At 45.8% G+C, this 15,911-nt stretch overlaps 1 protein-coding gene across 1 annotated transcript; it reads left to right on the plus strand.

The window, feature by feature from the left end:
• The first annotated feature begins 619 nt into the window (after positions 1-619).
• Positions 620-14,397, plus strand: LOC112080532 (dyslexia-associated protein KIAA0319-like protein). Its single transcript, XM_024146318.2, has 18 exons — positions 620-848; positions 1,118-1,216; positions 1,473-1,570; positions 1,823-1,910; positions 2,225-2,317; positions 2,765-2,897; positions 5,022-5,250; positions 5,463-5,586; positions 5,871-6,003; positions 6,358-6,506; positions 6,935-7,086; positions 7,572-7,710; positions 12,292-12,454; positions 12,828-12,970; positions 13,363-13,485; positions 13,688-13,778; positions 13,919-14,013; positions 14,109-14,397. Exons 3-18 carry the CDS (start codon positions 1,532-1,534, stop codon positions 14,303-14,305), a joined length of 2,091 nt encoding a protein of 696 aa, XP_024002086.2. The 5' UTR covers positions 620-848; positions 1,118-1,216; positions 1,473-1,531; the 3' UTR covers positions 14,306-14,397.
• The last annotated feature ends 1,514 nt before the right edge of the window (positions 14,398-15,911 follow it).

Raw genomic sequence — 15,911 nt, forward strand, 5'->3', positions numbered from 1 at the left:
CATGAGAGCCAGTTCCATCATAGCACTGCATAATATGGACTTGGTCTTTTACCAAATAGGGCTGTCTTCTGTATACCCCCCTACCTTGTCACAACACAACTGATTGGCTCAAACACATTAAGAAGGAAAGAAATTCCAAGAATGCCAAGAGTGTGCAAAGCTGTCATCAAGGCAAAGGGTGGCTATACTTTTTAAATTACTACATGATTCCATATGTGTTCATTCATAGTTTTGATGTCTTCACTACTATTCTACAATGTAGAAATTAGTCAAAATAAAGAAAAACCCTTGAATGAGTAGGTGTTCTAAAACTTTTGACCGGTAGTGTATTTCTGTTTTAAYTTTTTTATAAACGTTCAAACATTTCTAAAAACCTGTTTTCGCTTTGCCATTATGGGGTATTGTGTGTGGATTGATGAGGAACATTTTCTTATTTATTCCCTTTTTTAGATTAAAGCTGCAACGTAACAGTGGGAAAAGTCTGAATACTTCCCGAATGTAACTGCAGTGGTTACTTCACGAAGGCTATTGAAGACTGTACAATGTAGCCAATGTCGTTCGTCATCTTTCCATTCTTATCTGAAGTTCATTGAGMTCATCCATGTCTTGACAGCGGGTTTCCAAGGATGCAGAGCGTCCAGATCCAACAGTCGGCATCACCAGCGGTGTAACCTTCCCTCAAACATCTGATAAGAACCACAGTCAGCTAACCAATGGAAGTGGAGAAGCTCCGTCACCCTCACAGCAGAACTATACGTCAGAGGACACCAGGGACACAGCATCTTCCAACAGCAGCTCTGTGCTTCCCACTACTGCTCCTACAATCACTACATCACCAACGCAGGCTGGTAAGGCAGTGGARGCTGAACTTTGACCTAGTATCCCTCAAAACCCCACCCTCGACAACTGTTTGGTTGATAACGTACTAATAACAAAATGGATGTGTTGAGGCATGTCTTCGTGGAAGGAAGAAACGTGTAGCACCAAACATCTACTCCCATTCATAAACTGGCACCCACTGCAGATGTACGTCTACTGTTTGCACTTTGAATGAGCTTCTGTTTCAGTGTTCCGCCCTCCGTTTCAATCCATGCAAATTCTGTGGTTTCCACGACAGTGCGGGAATTGGTGGTGTCYGCAGGCGAGAGTGTGGAGGTKACGCTGCCGCGCAACGAGGTGGAACTCAACGCCTTTGTGGTGCCAGCGCCCCAGCCAGGTACTACTACTCAACCTACCTGCGTTATTACTTAGTTATACTGTGTCATACACCTGTATTATACACAGCCCGTGTGGTCCGCGTCTCACCCGAGTTCTGTATAAGCTCATCTGTTTCATTTGGCATGACAACGACAAAGGAGTGAGCTAACGAAGAAAATAGCCTGGCACTGAGGCGAGCTCTGTATCCACGCATGCCATTAGTCAGAGCTTACATCCTCGGCTTTGATTGATCTCTCTCTCTCACTTCTCGAAAGGGACCGACTATGTATTTGACTGGCTCTTGAGAACTCATCCCAAAGACTACAGTGGAGAGATGGAGGGGAAACACAGCAAGACACTCAAACTCAGCAAGGTACAGCTCTTTGAATAAGTTCAACCGTTACCTCTCTCATCTCTCTCTCGCTCTCTGTTCAAACTCAGCAAGGTACAGCTCCTTGAATTAGTACAACCATTACCTCTCATCTCTCTCTCTCTGTTCAAACTCAGGCCTCTTAACTGAGATTACATTTATGACCAGAACCATTTATACAGTACTGTAAAACTATGAGAAACAATTATTATTGTAGTCACTCCAATTCAACCTCTCTCTGGCTCTTGTGTTCAGCTGACGGTGGGACTGTATGAGTTTGAGGTGACCGTGGCCGGCGACGGAGCACACGGAGAGGGCTTTGTCAACGTAACAGTCAAACCAGGTGGGGGTTAAACTAACATGACTCGTATTGACTGTGTTTGATATTCTCTTTAGTAGGAACCTGTGTAAACTGTAACATATTAAAGGTCACCTCCCTTGACTTTCCCATTAATGGGCTTATACTGAAATGTCAACAATGACTCATACCTGGGGCGTGTTCGTTAGAACCGAACAGAAGATAGCAGACTGAGACAGGGATGGATTACCTGGAGTTGTCCAATAAGAAATGCACATTTTCGTTTTGCTACTCGTGCCCTTATGAACACGACCCAACTGTACCGTTCAGCCAATTAGCTAACCTCTTCCACTTCACAGAGCTGCGGATAAACAAGCTGCCCATCGCTGTGGTTTCCCCTAAGTTCCAGGAGATCTCCTTGCCAACCAGCTCCACGGTGATCGACGGCAGCCGTGAGTTCACCTGGCTCGTTGGTCACAATCAAATCAGATCAACTGGGATTGCACCATCTGTGGATGTCAAAAGGGATTTTGTGTAGCATCTTGTCTAGTTCTTTGCTTACAAAAAAAGACCGATTTTGTCAAGGGTGTCTTTATTTAGATTATAGCTCTACTGCCGTACATTAAAATTGTAGCTAGACCGTTTTATGTCAAGAACCGGTATTTACCCTAGAATGCTAGATGTTTATCTTTGGTTTGGCGCAAAGGCCCTCCGTCAACACCCTGGGCAGTTCTTCCATAAAACAATGGGGAGAAAAACTTTGCTAGTCAGGGTTGAGATGGGCAAAAGTATAGGCAGGGTGGCCTATACATTTATGGACTGTTTGTTTTTAACCGGTTCTTTTCCCCCCTCTTCTTCCTGTCCTGTCTTCCTCCTCTCCCTGTGTTTCGGCCCCTCAGAGAGCACAGACGATGACAAGGTGGTGGCGTGGCATTGGGAGGAGGTGAAGGGCCCGCTGAGGGAGGAGAAGGTCTCTGCAGACACCCAAATCCTCACCCTCACCGGCCTTGTCCCAGGGAACTACACATTCAGGTACTCTTCCCTTGTCTTCTCAATGGGTATGTGGCGCTTTGTAGTTTCTCTACCTAGTGCCTACACTTTCATTACCTTTGTACACCTCCCGGCGCTGTCACCTTGTCTTCTCCATGGGCATGCACGGTCTTGTATTTTCTCTACATATTTCAGCAATAAAAGACGGGGGGGTGTGGTATATGGTCAATATACCGTGGCAAGATGACGTATGTGAACCCTTTGGAATTACCTGGATTTCTGCATAAATTGGTCATAAAATTTGATCTGATCTTCTTCTAAGTCATAACAATAGACAAACACAGGCTGCTTAATCTAATAACACACAAACAATTATACGTTTTCATGTCTTTATTGAACACACTTTGTAAACATTCACAGTGCAGGGTGGAATAAGTATGTGAATTCTTGGATTTAATAACTGGTTGACCCTCCTTTGGCAGCAATAACCTCAACCAAACGTTTTCTGTAGTTGTGGATCAGACCTGCACAACGGTTAGGAGGAATTTTGGACCATTCCTCTTTACAAAACTGTTTTAGTTCAGAAATACTCTTGGGATGTCTGGTGTGAACTGCTCTCTTGAGGTCATGCCACAGCATCTCAAATCGGGTTGAGGTCAGGACTCTGACTGGGCCACTCCAGAAGGTGTATTTTCTTCTGTTGAAGCCATTCTGTTGTTGATWTACTTCTGTCTTTTGGGTTGTTGTCCTGTTGCATCACCCAACTTCTGTTGAGKTTCAATTGGCAGACAGATAGCCTAACATTCTCCTGCAAAATGTCTTGATAAACTTGGGAATTCATTTTTCCATCGATGATAGCAAGCTGTCCCGGCCCTGAGGCAGCAAAGCAGCCCCAAACCATGATGCTCCCTCCACCATAGTTTACAGTTGGGATGAGGTTTTGATGTTGGTGTGCTGTGCCTTTTTTTTCTCCACACATAGTGTTGTGTGTTCCTTCTAAATAACTCAACTGTAGTTTCATCTGTCCWCAGAATATTTTGCCAGTAGCGRTGTGGAACATCCATGTGCTCTTTTGCGAACTTCAGACATGCAGCGATGTTTTTTTGGACAGCAGTGGCTTCTTCCGCTGTGTACTCCCATGAACACCATTCTTGTTTAGTGTTTTACGTATCGTAGCCTTGTCAACAGAGATGTTAGCATCTTCCAGATTTTTCTGTAAGTCTTTAGCTGACATTCTAGGATTCTTCTTAACCTCATTGAGTATTCTGCGCTGTGCTCTTGCAGTCATCTTTGCAGGACGGCCACTCCTAGAGAGAGCAGCAACAGTGCTGAAATTTCTCCATTTCTAGACAATTTGTCTTACCGGGACTGACTTTTAGAGATACTTTTGTAACCCTTTCCAGCTTTATGCAAGTCAACCATTCTTAATCTTAGGTCTTCTGAGATCTCTTTTGTTCGAGGCATGGTTCACATCAGGCAATGCTTCTTGTGAATAGCAAACTCAAATTTTGTGAGTTTTTGTTTTATAGGGCAAGGCAGCTCTAACCAGCATCTCTAATCTCGTCTCATTGATTTGACTCCAGGTTAGTTGACTCCGGTTAGCTTTTGGAGAAGTCATTAGCCTTGGGGTTCACATACTTTTTCCAACCTACACTGTGAATATAGACAAGAAAAATACAATAATTTGTGTGTTATTAGTTTAAGCACACTGTTTGTCTATTGTTGTGACTTTGATGAAGATCAGATCAAATTTTATGACCAATTTATGCAGAAATCCAGGTAATTCCAAAGGGTTCACACACTTTTTCTTGCCACTATACCACGGCTAAGGGCTGTTCTTAGGCGCGACGCATTCAGGGTTCGAGCCCTGAATGCTGATTGGCTGACAGCCGTGGTATATCAGCTCATATACCCCGGGTATGACACAACATATTGCCATATTGCTTAAATATACCTTGTTGTTTCTATGGGCATGCCATTTTGTATTCTCCTTGTATTCCCCGTCTATCTCTTTGTTCAGCTGTTTTCCTCATACCATTTCACAAGTATTTGCCCCTCACCCCCTCTCCCCATTTCAGCCATAGGTGAAGGCTAGGTCTTAGACAAAAGCAAGGACGTTAGGAATTTGTCTATCACAAACTTTCCCCCCTATTCTCTCCCCTTCAGTCTGACGGTTACGGACTCAGATGGAGCCCAGAGCTCCACCCAGGCCACGCTGTCGGTCAGCAAGGCCATGGACTACCGGCCGGTGGCCAACGCCGGGCCCAACCAGGTCATCACGCTACCGCGCAACGCTGTCACACTGCACGGCAACCAGAGCGCGGACGACCACGAGCCGCTGGCCTACGAGTGGTCGCTCAGCCCCGAGAGCAAGGGCAAGGTGGTGGAGATGCAGGTGAGAGAGGAGCACCAGGGGTAGCCATGTCAGGGACCATGCACTGGTCTTACCTAGCAATCATGGGGATTCGAGGTGTTTTTTTTTCTGAAAATAAAGCTTCCCCATTATTGCTTTTTTGTAGTTTTAAATGGAAATTCTTAATTTCGACACCAACAAGAAAAGGGAAATTCTTCTCTCCCATCTTGACAGTTCTTTTCTTCACCTTATAGGGCGTGCGGACTCCCACTCTGCAGCTGTCTGCCATGCAGGAAGGAGACTACACCTTCCAGCTCACTGTCACAGACACAGCCGGACAGCAAGACACGGCACAGGTCACTGTTATCGTCCAGCCAGGTAAATCAGCAGCATATAGTCATGTGTATCTATGGCTAATGTCAACACCACTGCAGTGGTAATTGCTTGYATATCATGCCTGATTTACAAGAAATAAGCCACACATTGTCTCTCATTCATTGCTATTATATAACATATCTGAATGGATGTTAGTTTAACCTTGATGAACAGAGACAAACGACTGGCACGATTCTGTAAATGAAAATACAGTTATATACGGATATTGTCCTCTTGTCACCAAAGTCTACGTTTTCCCGAGCCTGCTTGTGTTCCATCCTCCTCAGAGAACAATAAGCCCCCAGTAGCAGACCCCGGCCCAGAGAAGGAGCTGACCCTACCTGTGGACCGCACCACTCTGGACGGCAGCAAGAGCACGGACGACCAGAATATCTCCACCTACCACTGGAAACAGAGCAAGTCAGTATTCACACACGTATGCACAGACGCACACACACACACACTCAACTACATGCATGCTCACGTTTGAGCTCACACACTCACTTTCTCTCATGTACACACATACGCACACACTCCCAAATACACACACACACACACACCACACACTTTGGCAAATTACACACTCCCTGTTCTCTGTGCTTGAGTGACACTTAGTTCAACTACCAGAGGCAGTATGGTGAATGGAGATGACACTTTCGAGCCCTCTTCTCCTCCACCTCATGTTATATGGCGCAGTTCAGCGCTCTGTGGTGACAGTGGAGCTGCTGTTTCTCCACCTGTCTGACTCTGTGACGGTCGTCTCTCTCCTCTCAGGGGCCCGGACGGAGTGAAGATCGAGAACGCTGATGGCGCCGTTGCCACGGTGACAGGGCTGCAGGTGGGCGAGTACGAGTTCAGCCTGACCGTGACGGACGAGAGGGATCTGGCGAGCACCGAAACGGTCACAGTCATCGTCCGAGAGGGTAACTGTCCTCTGTGTGTGTGTGTTTATTTGTTCTGTGTTTTTGTTTAAATTCGGTTTTCTGATTTCTGAAGAGTAAGGTTTTCCTTAGTCTCTGATTTTTTCTTTTTTTTCTTCTGGGTGTTGAGATGAGTTTTATCAGACAAACACAGTTATTAATAGAGAATTGCCTACAAGGAAATGTATCAGAGACTGAACTATATGAAGCTTTCAAAAACAGGCTAGACAAGGTAATGGTCTCACACGAGATGCACTGAAATATTTTGTCAACTGAAGTCGAGCTGAATGGCAGTACTCTTTAAAGTATAACCTAAGTATAACTCCCACAACTATAGTTTTACCAGGTGCATGGAAACCGCGTACAGAGTATTTCAGAATACTCTTTGGCACTGCAATGTCCTTAAATGTGTCTTGTCTGCTCTCTACCAGAGTTGGACCAGCCCCCAGTAGCCCATGTCCAGTCCAGGCCGGCCATCTCTCTGCCCCTGCGGACTGCAGCCCTGGATGGCTCCCACTCCACAGACGACAAGGGCGGAGTCGGCTACTTGTGGACCCGTGACGACAGTAGCCCTGCAGCAGGGGTGAGAGACCGAGTCCACTCCGTGGTGCTATAACGAATAACAGAAATATTTACAGAAAATATGATGAAGTATTAGGTGAACTGTGGCAGGCAAGCACAATGAACCCATAGTAAGTAAACAAACAAATACAATCTAGCAAGCATTTCCTTCTTCATGTTGTATTAAGTAAAAGCATTCTTATCATACTCTTGCATTTCTCATGATTAACATTCTGCTTAATAATAGTTGCATACAATGACCTACTTGGAAATATTTGGAATAAGAATGTGTTCTGCTCAGACAAGTTTTTCTACATTTATTTTTTCAGTAATGTAGGCCATTGCATGCAGCTAGAAAATAAATTCTGCAATTATCACATTATTCAATGTCTTAATCAGACTTTGAATTAAMAAATGTGTCATCAGCATGAGACAATATCATTGTAATTGATCAAATGCAAATAAAATGCATCTTGTCTGAAGAATTAATTGTGTTCCATCCTCCAGGATGTACTGAACAACTCTGACCACCAGGCGGTGCTGTTTCTCACTAACCTGGTGGAGGGAAAGTACAGCTTCACTTTGACTGTGACAGACAGCAAGGGTCAGAGCAGCTCAGACAGAGGGACTTTAGAGGTCAAACCAGGTCAGTGGGCTCCTCATGGTCTACATACACACAAACACACATGCCCAGTGCAAAATCAACCCCTAGACACTAGGTCTGAAAGAATCAAATGGATGTGGCTATAACTTCTAGCTAGCTTTTTGGTACGATAGCGTTATATTTCCACCATATTCTTTACATCCAATCCATTCAGATCTATGGGAAGTAGGAGCAATAATCTATTTAAGACTGGATCACACACACACACAATATATATATATATATATATATAAACACACACACAGCAGAAATGGCTCCTTGTACATCCGGCGCCGAAACGAGATGGCCGCCTCGCTTCGCGTTCCTTGGAAAATATGCAGTATTTGGTTTTTTATGTGTTATTTCTTACATCGGTACCCCAGGTAATCTTAGGTTTCATTACATACAGTCGGGAGGAACTACTGAATATACGATTAACGTCAACTCATCATCGTTCCTACCAGGAATATGACTTTCCCGAAACGGATCCAGTGTTTTGCCTTCCACCCAATACAATGGATCTGATTGTAATAAATATCATTTATTATAACACAAGCATATTTGCTATTACATTGTTATAACTAACTTTCTTTACCAACGGGTTCTCTCACAACTCATAAGCAGATACTGAGACCCACACACACCCAGAGACAGATGGCTGACAAGGCCTTCATAAAGACTGATAAGAAAAAGGGTGCCTGGTACATGCATATCACGAGATACGGAGACACACACATACCCAAGGACAGAGGCTGACGCAAACCTTTCATAAACACTGATAAGACAGGAACATCTACGCACACACAAAATCTCCTCTTCAGTCTGAACATTTTACAGAGACACACAGAAATGTCAAAATAGGAAATCTACGCACACACCTAATCTCCTGTTTTAGCTGAACATTCTGAAGACAAGAAGAATTACTCAGACGCCTCATGAGACAGTGATACTAGCTGAAGGGACCTCGCCCAACTCATCAGGACCAACCAGAGGACAAGAACTTCCAGACTCAACCTACTTTCTATCTTTGTATAAAATGTCTATGACTCGTATCTGGGCTTTTTCGGAGAGGTTCATTTGAGCTTGATGAAAGGGTCTGTGCACGCTATTTCAGATATCTTTACCTCTGAATAAATTGCTTTTAATTAAACCTCATCCCCTGTCCAGAGTCCTTACTTCGTCTCAGTTCTCCAGTAAAATTGTGATATCAACATGATCCCAGCCGGCGACCCTGTGCGACGCCAGTAAAAGGGGCAACGAGCGTCTCCTGGTCAGCGTTCGGAGACGGGACATCGCGCTCCACCCCTAGCATACTACTCGCCAATGTCCAGTCTTTGACAATAAGTTGATGAAATCCCGCCGCCGGTAGCATTCCAGAGAGACATCAGGGAGTGCAACGTGCTCTGCTCACGGAAACAGGCCTAACTCAAGAGATGCTAACGTGGAGTCGGTGCAGCCAGCTGGTTTCTTCATGGCATCGCGCGACAGAAGAACAAACATCTTTTCTGGTAAGAGGGGCGGGGGGGTATGCTTATGATTAACGAGACGTGGTGTGATCATCATAACAATACACAGGAACTCAAGTCATTCTGTTCACCTGATCTAGAACTTCCTCACAATCAAATGTCGACGCATTTATCTACCAAGGGAATTTCTCCTCAAATCATAATCACAGCGCGTATATATTCCCCCCAAGCAGACACAGTCGATGGCCCTGAACGAACTTTATCTGACTCTTTGTAAACTGGAACACACACCCTGAGCTGCATTCATCGTAGCTGGGGATTTTAACAAGGCTAATCTAAAAACAAACTCCCTAAATTCTATCAGCATATCGATTGTGCTACCGGGCTGGAAAAACCCTAGATCATTGTTATGACTGTAATTTCCGCGACGGATATAAGGCCCTCCCCCGCCCCCCTGCGGAAAAGCTGACCACGGACTCCATTTTGTTTGATTCCAGCCTAAAAGAAACTAAAAACAACAAGCTCCTGCGCTCAGGTCTGTTCAACGCTGGTCGACCAATCTAGTTCCACGCTTGCAAGACTGCTTCGATCACGCGGATTGGAATATGTTCCGCAATTGCGTCCAACAACAATAATTGACGAATATGCTGATTCGCGGTGAGCGAGGTTCATTAGGAAGTGCATTGACGATTGTCGGACCCACAGCAACGATTAAAACATTCCCAAACCAGAACCGTGGAATTGACGGCAGCATTCGCGTGAACTGAAAGCGCGAACCACTGCTTTTAACCAGGGCAAGGTGACCGGAAGCATGACGAATACAAACAGTGTAGCTATTCTCTCCGCAAGGCAATCAAACAGGCTAAGTCCCAGTACAGAGACAAAATCGAGTCGCAATTCAACAGCTCAGACACAAGAGGTATTGTGGCAGGGTCTACAGTCAATCACGGATTACAAAAAGAAAACCAGCCCCGTCGCGGACCAGGATGTCTTGCTCCCAGACAGGCTAAACAATTTTTTGCCCGTTTGAGGACAATGACAGTGCCACGGCCCCCCACCAAAACTGCGGGCTCTCCTTCACTGCAGCCGAGGTGAGTAAAACATTTAACGTGTTAACCTCGCAAGGCTGCAGGCCCAGACGGCATTGCCCAGCCGCGTCGCTCAGAGCATGCGCAGACCAGCTGGCTGGGTGTGTTTACGGACATATTCAATCAATCCTTACTCCAGTCTGCTGTTCCCACATGCTTCAAGAGGGCACCATTGTTCCTGTTCCCAAGAAAGCTAAGGTAACTGAGCTAAAGAACTACCGCCCGTAGCACTCACTGCCGTCATCATGAAGTGCTTGAGAGACTAGTCAAGGACCATATCACCTCCACCCTACCGGACACCCTAGACCCACTCCATTGCTTACCGACCCAAATAGGTCACAGACGACGCAATCGCAACCACACTGCACACTGCCCTTAACCCATCGGGACAAGAGGAATACCCATGTGAGAATCTGTTCATCGAATTACAGCTCAGCATTTAACACCATAGTACCCTCCAAACTCGTCATTCAAGCTCGAGAACCCTGGGGTCTCGACCCCGCCCTGTGCACTGTGTCCTGGACTTCCTGACGGGCCGCCCCCAGGTGTGGAGGGTAGGTAACACAACATCTCCACCCCGCTGATCCTCAACACTGGGGCCCCACAAGGGTGCGTTCTGGCCTCTCCTGTTACTCCTGTTCACCACGACTGCGTGGCCATGACGCCTCCAACTCAATCATCAGTTTGCGGTGACACTACAGGGGAGGCTTGATTACCAAACGACGAGACGGCCTACAGGGAGGAGGTGAGGGCCCTCGGGGAGTGTTGGTTGTCAGGAAATAACTCTCACACTCAACGTCAACAAACAAAGGAGATGATTGTGGACTTCAGGAAACGAGCAGAGGGAGCACCCCCCTATCACATCGACGGGTCAGTAGTGGAGAGGTGGAAAGTTTTTAAGTTCCTCGGTGTACACATCACGGAACAAACTGAATTGGTCCCCCACCCAGACAGCGTCGTGAAGAAGGCGCAGCAGCGCCTCTTTCAACCTCAGGAGAGGCTGAAGAATTCGGCTTTCACACAAAGCACTCACAAACTTCTACAGAATGCACGAATCGAGGCATTCTCCTGTCGGGCCTGTTGATCACACGCCTGGCTCACGGCACTGCTCCGCCCACAACCGATAAGCTCATCCAGAGAAGGAGTGAGGTCCTGCAGAACGACATCCACCGGCCCGGCAAACTACCTGCCCTCCAGGGACACCTACAACCACCCGATGTCACAGGAGGCCATAAAGATCATCAAGGACAACAACCCAACCCAGCCACCTGCCTGTTCACCCCGTGATCAATCAAAAGGCAGAGGTCAGTACCAGGTGCGGACATCAAAGCAGGGACCGAGAGACTGAAAAACAGCTTCCTATCGTCAAGGCCATCAGACTGTTAAAACAGCCACCACTAACATTTAGCGGCCGACTGCCACACATACTGACTCACTCCAGCCACTCTTTAAAAATGGCGAATTGATGGAAATTATGTAAAAATGTGCACCACTGAGCCCACTTACAGGTGTTTAACAATGCCACTTAACTTAAATGTTTACACTACCCTACATTACCCATCTCAGTATGGACAATATACTGTACTCCTAGATATTACTGCATCTTGCCATGCTTTATGTCAATACTGTACACTAGCCACTTTTAAACTATGCCACTTTTATGTTTACATACCCTACAGTACTCATCTCATATGTATATACCGGTACTCTATACCATCTACTGCGATCTTGCCTATGCCGTTCTGATGGTATACCACCACTCATTCATTATCTTTAGTACATATTCTTTTATCCCTTTACCTATTGGTGTGTTGATAAAGTGTAGTGTGTGAATTGTTAGGTTAGATTACTTGGTTGGTTATTACTGCATTGTCGCGAACTAGAAAGCACAAGCATTTCGCTACACCGCATTAAGCATCGTGCACATGTTGTATGTGACTTAATAAAATTTGATTTGAGTTGATTCCTCAGACACTATCGTTGATTCCCAATGTCTTCGTCTCTTATCTCCTCTCCCTCGTTTCCGTCAGACCGTTGTTGGCAGGGTGACCCTGGTGAGCTGGTGCTGGAGGTGTCTGTGTCCCAGGTGTCCCACCGCCAGAGAGACATGCTGCTCAGGCAGGTGGGCGTGCTGCTGGGCGTGCTCGACAGTGACATCACCGTACGGGAGGTCAGCGCCTTCAACGAGCACAGGTCAGCTCCTTTCCACTATATTCGGTCTCTTCAATTCAACTCACTCAACTTTATTGGCACAATAAGTTATTATATTGCAATGTAAGTGCAAGAACACAGGAATACACTTTCTCTGACATGCACATTATATTTTAGCATGTTTTGTTTTGGCCCATCTGACTCTGATTTAAATCAGTTGATAACACTATTTGGGGTTGTATGAACAATGTAACTTAATTAATTTTTTTTGCAACACTTACATGGTATGAACATGAGAGGCAATAGTTAGAATAACTAAGAATGTCATAATTAGGCTGGTTGAGTGAATCTATTGATTTTGTCCTCAGCTTGAGCGAATCTGTTCATTTCTTCTCGTCTCCATTCCTCTCCTCAGTACTCGTCTGGTGTTCTTGGTGTCTGGGGGTCCGGGTCGCCCCCCTCTGTCCGGTCACAGTGTGGCTCTGGGGCTGCGCAACAAACTACGCAAACAGAAGAACGACTTCCTCATCTTCAAGGCACGGCGGGTGGACACAGTCAGTGAGTATTTAAGACACGAGAGAAGAGAAAAGGAATACATGAATGGAGCAATGTATTAGGACTAATGAATTGAAGCTTAGTTGAGTTACATAAAAAGCACTTAGAGAGTTTGCTGGGAAATTGAACATGCTCTATGATTTAAATGATTTGTTTAGTGTATTGTTTTTACGTTTGTGATATGTAAAGTATATGGGCAATTTAGTTTCTTTTGACTTTTCCTTATTTTCTAACTTCCAAGTTGAATATTTTAGTTGTTGTATTGTTCTCCAGGCGAGAGAGACTAATCTTACTAGACAGTTAGGATAGGTTTGTGGTCTTTGACCAAGAAGATGTCAAGAAAGACACTGGAAAACCTGTGGCCTGACGGAATTCACGTCTCTCTCCCCCTGCAGTCTGCCAGCTGAACTGCTCTAGTCACGGGGATTGTGACTCATTCACACGGACCTGCGTCTGCCACCCCTTCTGGATGGAGAATTTTATCAAAGCACAGTTGTGGGACCAAGAAAGAAACTGTGGTGAGGAGCAGAGTGGACACTCATGGAATTGAAGATTATGACATTGTATATTAGGATACTGTGAGGAGTCATGTGACCTCCCGACTTTACTTCAACACACAGTAGGGAGCGTTGTCGTGGAAATATCTAGCGCGGAAAGTGCTGGAATTCAAGCTCTCTCATTCTGACAACCTGCGACWTCTATTGATTCTCTCTCTTTCAGAATGGAGTGTGCTGTACGTAACCATAGCATCCTTCATGATTGTGGTTGTCATCGCGACCGTTGTCTGGGGTATGGTATGTTGTTACCGCAGGTAAGAGATTTACATATTGCATAGTAATATTATGTTGCTTCTTTTACATTGCATGGCGTACTGCTCTGTATTTAAACATACTTATTGTCCCTCTAGTAATGTGTAATAAGCAGACTGACAGGACTGTGTGTTTTGAACAGGCGTAAGGGTAAAATGCGCCACAAGAGCAAAAGCCGCTATAAGATGCTTAATGGCGAAGAGCAGGACAGCCTGGAGCTACACCCACCCCGAGCTGGTAACACACACACACACACACACACACACACTACCTACTCTTTGTACCCTATTATCTTTGAATAAGTCGAAAACCGCAAATCCCTCCCCCACCAGGCAGAATGAAGCCAGCCCCCGCTCCCTCCTCCTCGGCCCTCATGCACTCTGACTCTGACCTGGACAGTGACGACGGGCAGGGAGGGGTCCCGTGGACGGACCGGGAACGAGGACACCTCCTCCGACCCCAGAACGGAACCCTGAAAAACGGCCAGGGTCCCACCAGGAGTAAAAAGCAAAGAGAGGAGCAGCTATAGCGACAGAGGGTGGGGGAAACCCTCACCACCCCCTCTCTCTCGCTCTTCTCCACCACACAAACCGTGCACCTCTCCACCCATAGGACACTTAAGACACATGGATCCTGGAGAATGAGAGAGTACTCTGTTGGACACGGGATCAAGCTACACACCCCCGTATTAAAACGTCCCTGCGCCCACACTGAGCCAAGATGGAGATGAGATTTAACCTTTGAGAAGGACACTCCATTTAATGGAAAAATGGGGGAGTTGATAGGGTAACGAATGGTCAGGTTGAGCGCTGTTCACCCCTGAGACATGCATGTACCCCCCCCTCACTTCTAGAAGGAAAAAACGGGAGACCGCTAGTCAAGATGATCCTGTTCCCTTCAGACAGGAACTTTACTCCATTCCAATGTCATGTGAACCACATGGAAACTGAGCCCGTCTCTCTCTCACACACACACACACACACACACACACACAGTTTCTCTAAGACACACACCTCTTCCCAGGATGCTTGACACAACACACTTCCAAGTACTGTTAGGCAAAACTCAACGCTGGCCAACTCCACTCTGACATAGGTTACAATATGATTGACAGGTGACTTGTCTAGATGAAAACAAATCTAGATATCTGTGCATGAGACGGTACGGCTGCAGTCGTATGTATATGTATTAATGTTTGAATGGTGGTTAGGTCTGCATGAGTTATCCATGTTGTGTGTGTGCCCGAATGTGTCTAAAATCAGAATATGTGTGCTTTTGGCCATTTTGCCAAAACATCTTGTTTCTGAAAAGGGTTATGTGTTTGTTTGACACTTAACCAGCATTGAGTCGAAACTGCTACTGCCAGCCATGTTGGTCAGTCAGAGGATCCTGGGAAATGCTGTTTTACGAGAGCCATGCCTCATACTGTATGAATTCACTGGATGACACACTGGACTACACAACATTGACGCCCCTAACCCCTATGACTGTGTTCCTGGGAGTTGATGATGAAGATGACACCAATGACACTCGGGGAAGAAAGGGGCAACGCTTCCTACTCACTCACCTCAGATGACTGCTCGAGCCTGGAAGACCACTTAACATCTTGTCTGTTTTTAAGATTCCTTTTGACCGATTTATTTTGATTCTGATGCACTTTGTTTTTCATGCTCACCGTGGCAATGTCTGCATCTCCACTGCTCTCACAGGCTGCTAACTGAACAAGTGCTGATCCACACAGTGATTGGGAATTTCTTCAGTTCAGCCGTAGATTCGGAGTGGGACTCCATTGCCCAGCATGTACCTCCCTCCAAATTTGAATGGTGTTGTCARTTTGCATGTAGGTTACTGTGAACCTGACCCTTCATTCTGACTTTAGCTACTGTTTTGGTTGTTGAATGTTTTTCAGAGGAAAGCCCCCATCTAATCAGAGGAACGCTCTGTGAAATAAGCTCTCATGCTGTTTCTCCGTTGCACTAGTCGAGCACATTTGATAAAAGATGGGTAGCGTTCATTCTGGGACATGGAGTCCACTGTGAAGGCAGACAGGGATCAGCAACAAAATGAAGGGATTCTGTGTTAATTAAGTTGTTTAATAACAATATTGTTTTGTGAAGGATTCCCCTCAATATGTG

This window comes from Salvelinus sp. IW2-2015, unplaced genomic scaffold, assembly GCF_002910315.2.
Source record: "Salvelinus sp. IW2-2015 unplaced genomic scaffold, ASM291031v2 Un_scaffold16369, whole genome shotgun sequence".
NCBI lineage: Eukaryota > Metazoa > Chordata > Actinopteri > Salmoniformes > Salmonidae > Salvelinus > Salvelinus sp. IW2-2015.

What these genes read in the sequence shown, in the direction of transcription:
- LOC112080532 (XM_024146318.2), top strand. Translation starts at nt 1,532, where the DNA reads ATGGAGGGGAAACACAGCAAGACACTCAAACTCAGCAAG. An exon ending in CACGGTGATCGACGGCAGCC is followed by an intron (nt 2,318 to 2,764) that starts GTGAGTTCACCT and finishes TCGGCCCCTCAG; the next exon opens with AGAGCACAGACGATGACAAG. An exon ending in ATGGTATGTTGTTACCGCAG is followed by an intron (nt 13,779 to 13,918) that starts GTAAGAGATTTA and finishes TGTTTTGAACAG; the next exon opens with GCGTAAGGGTAAAATGCGCC.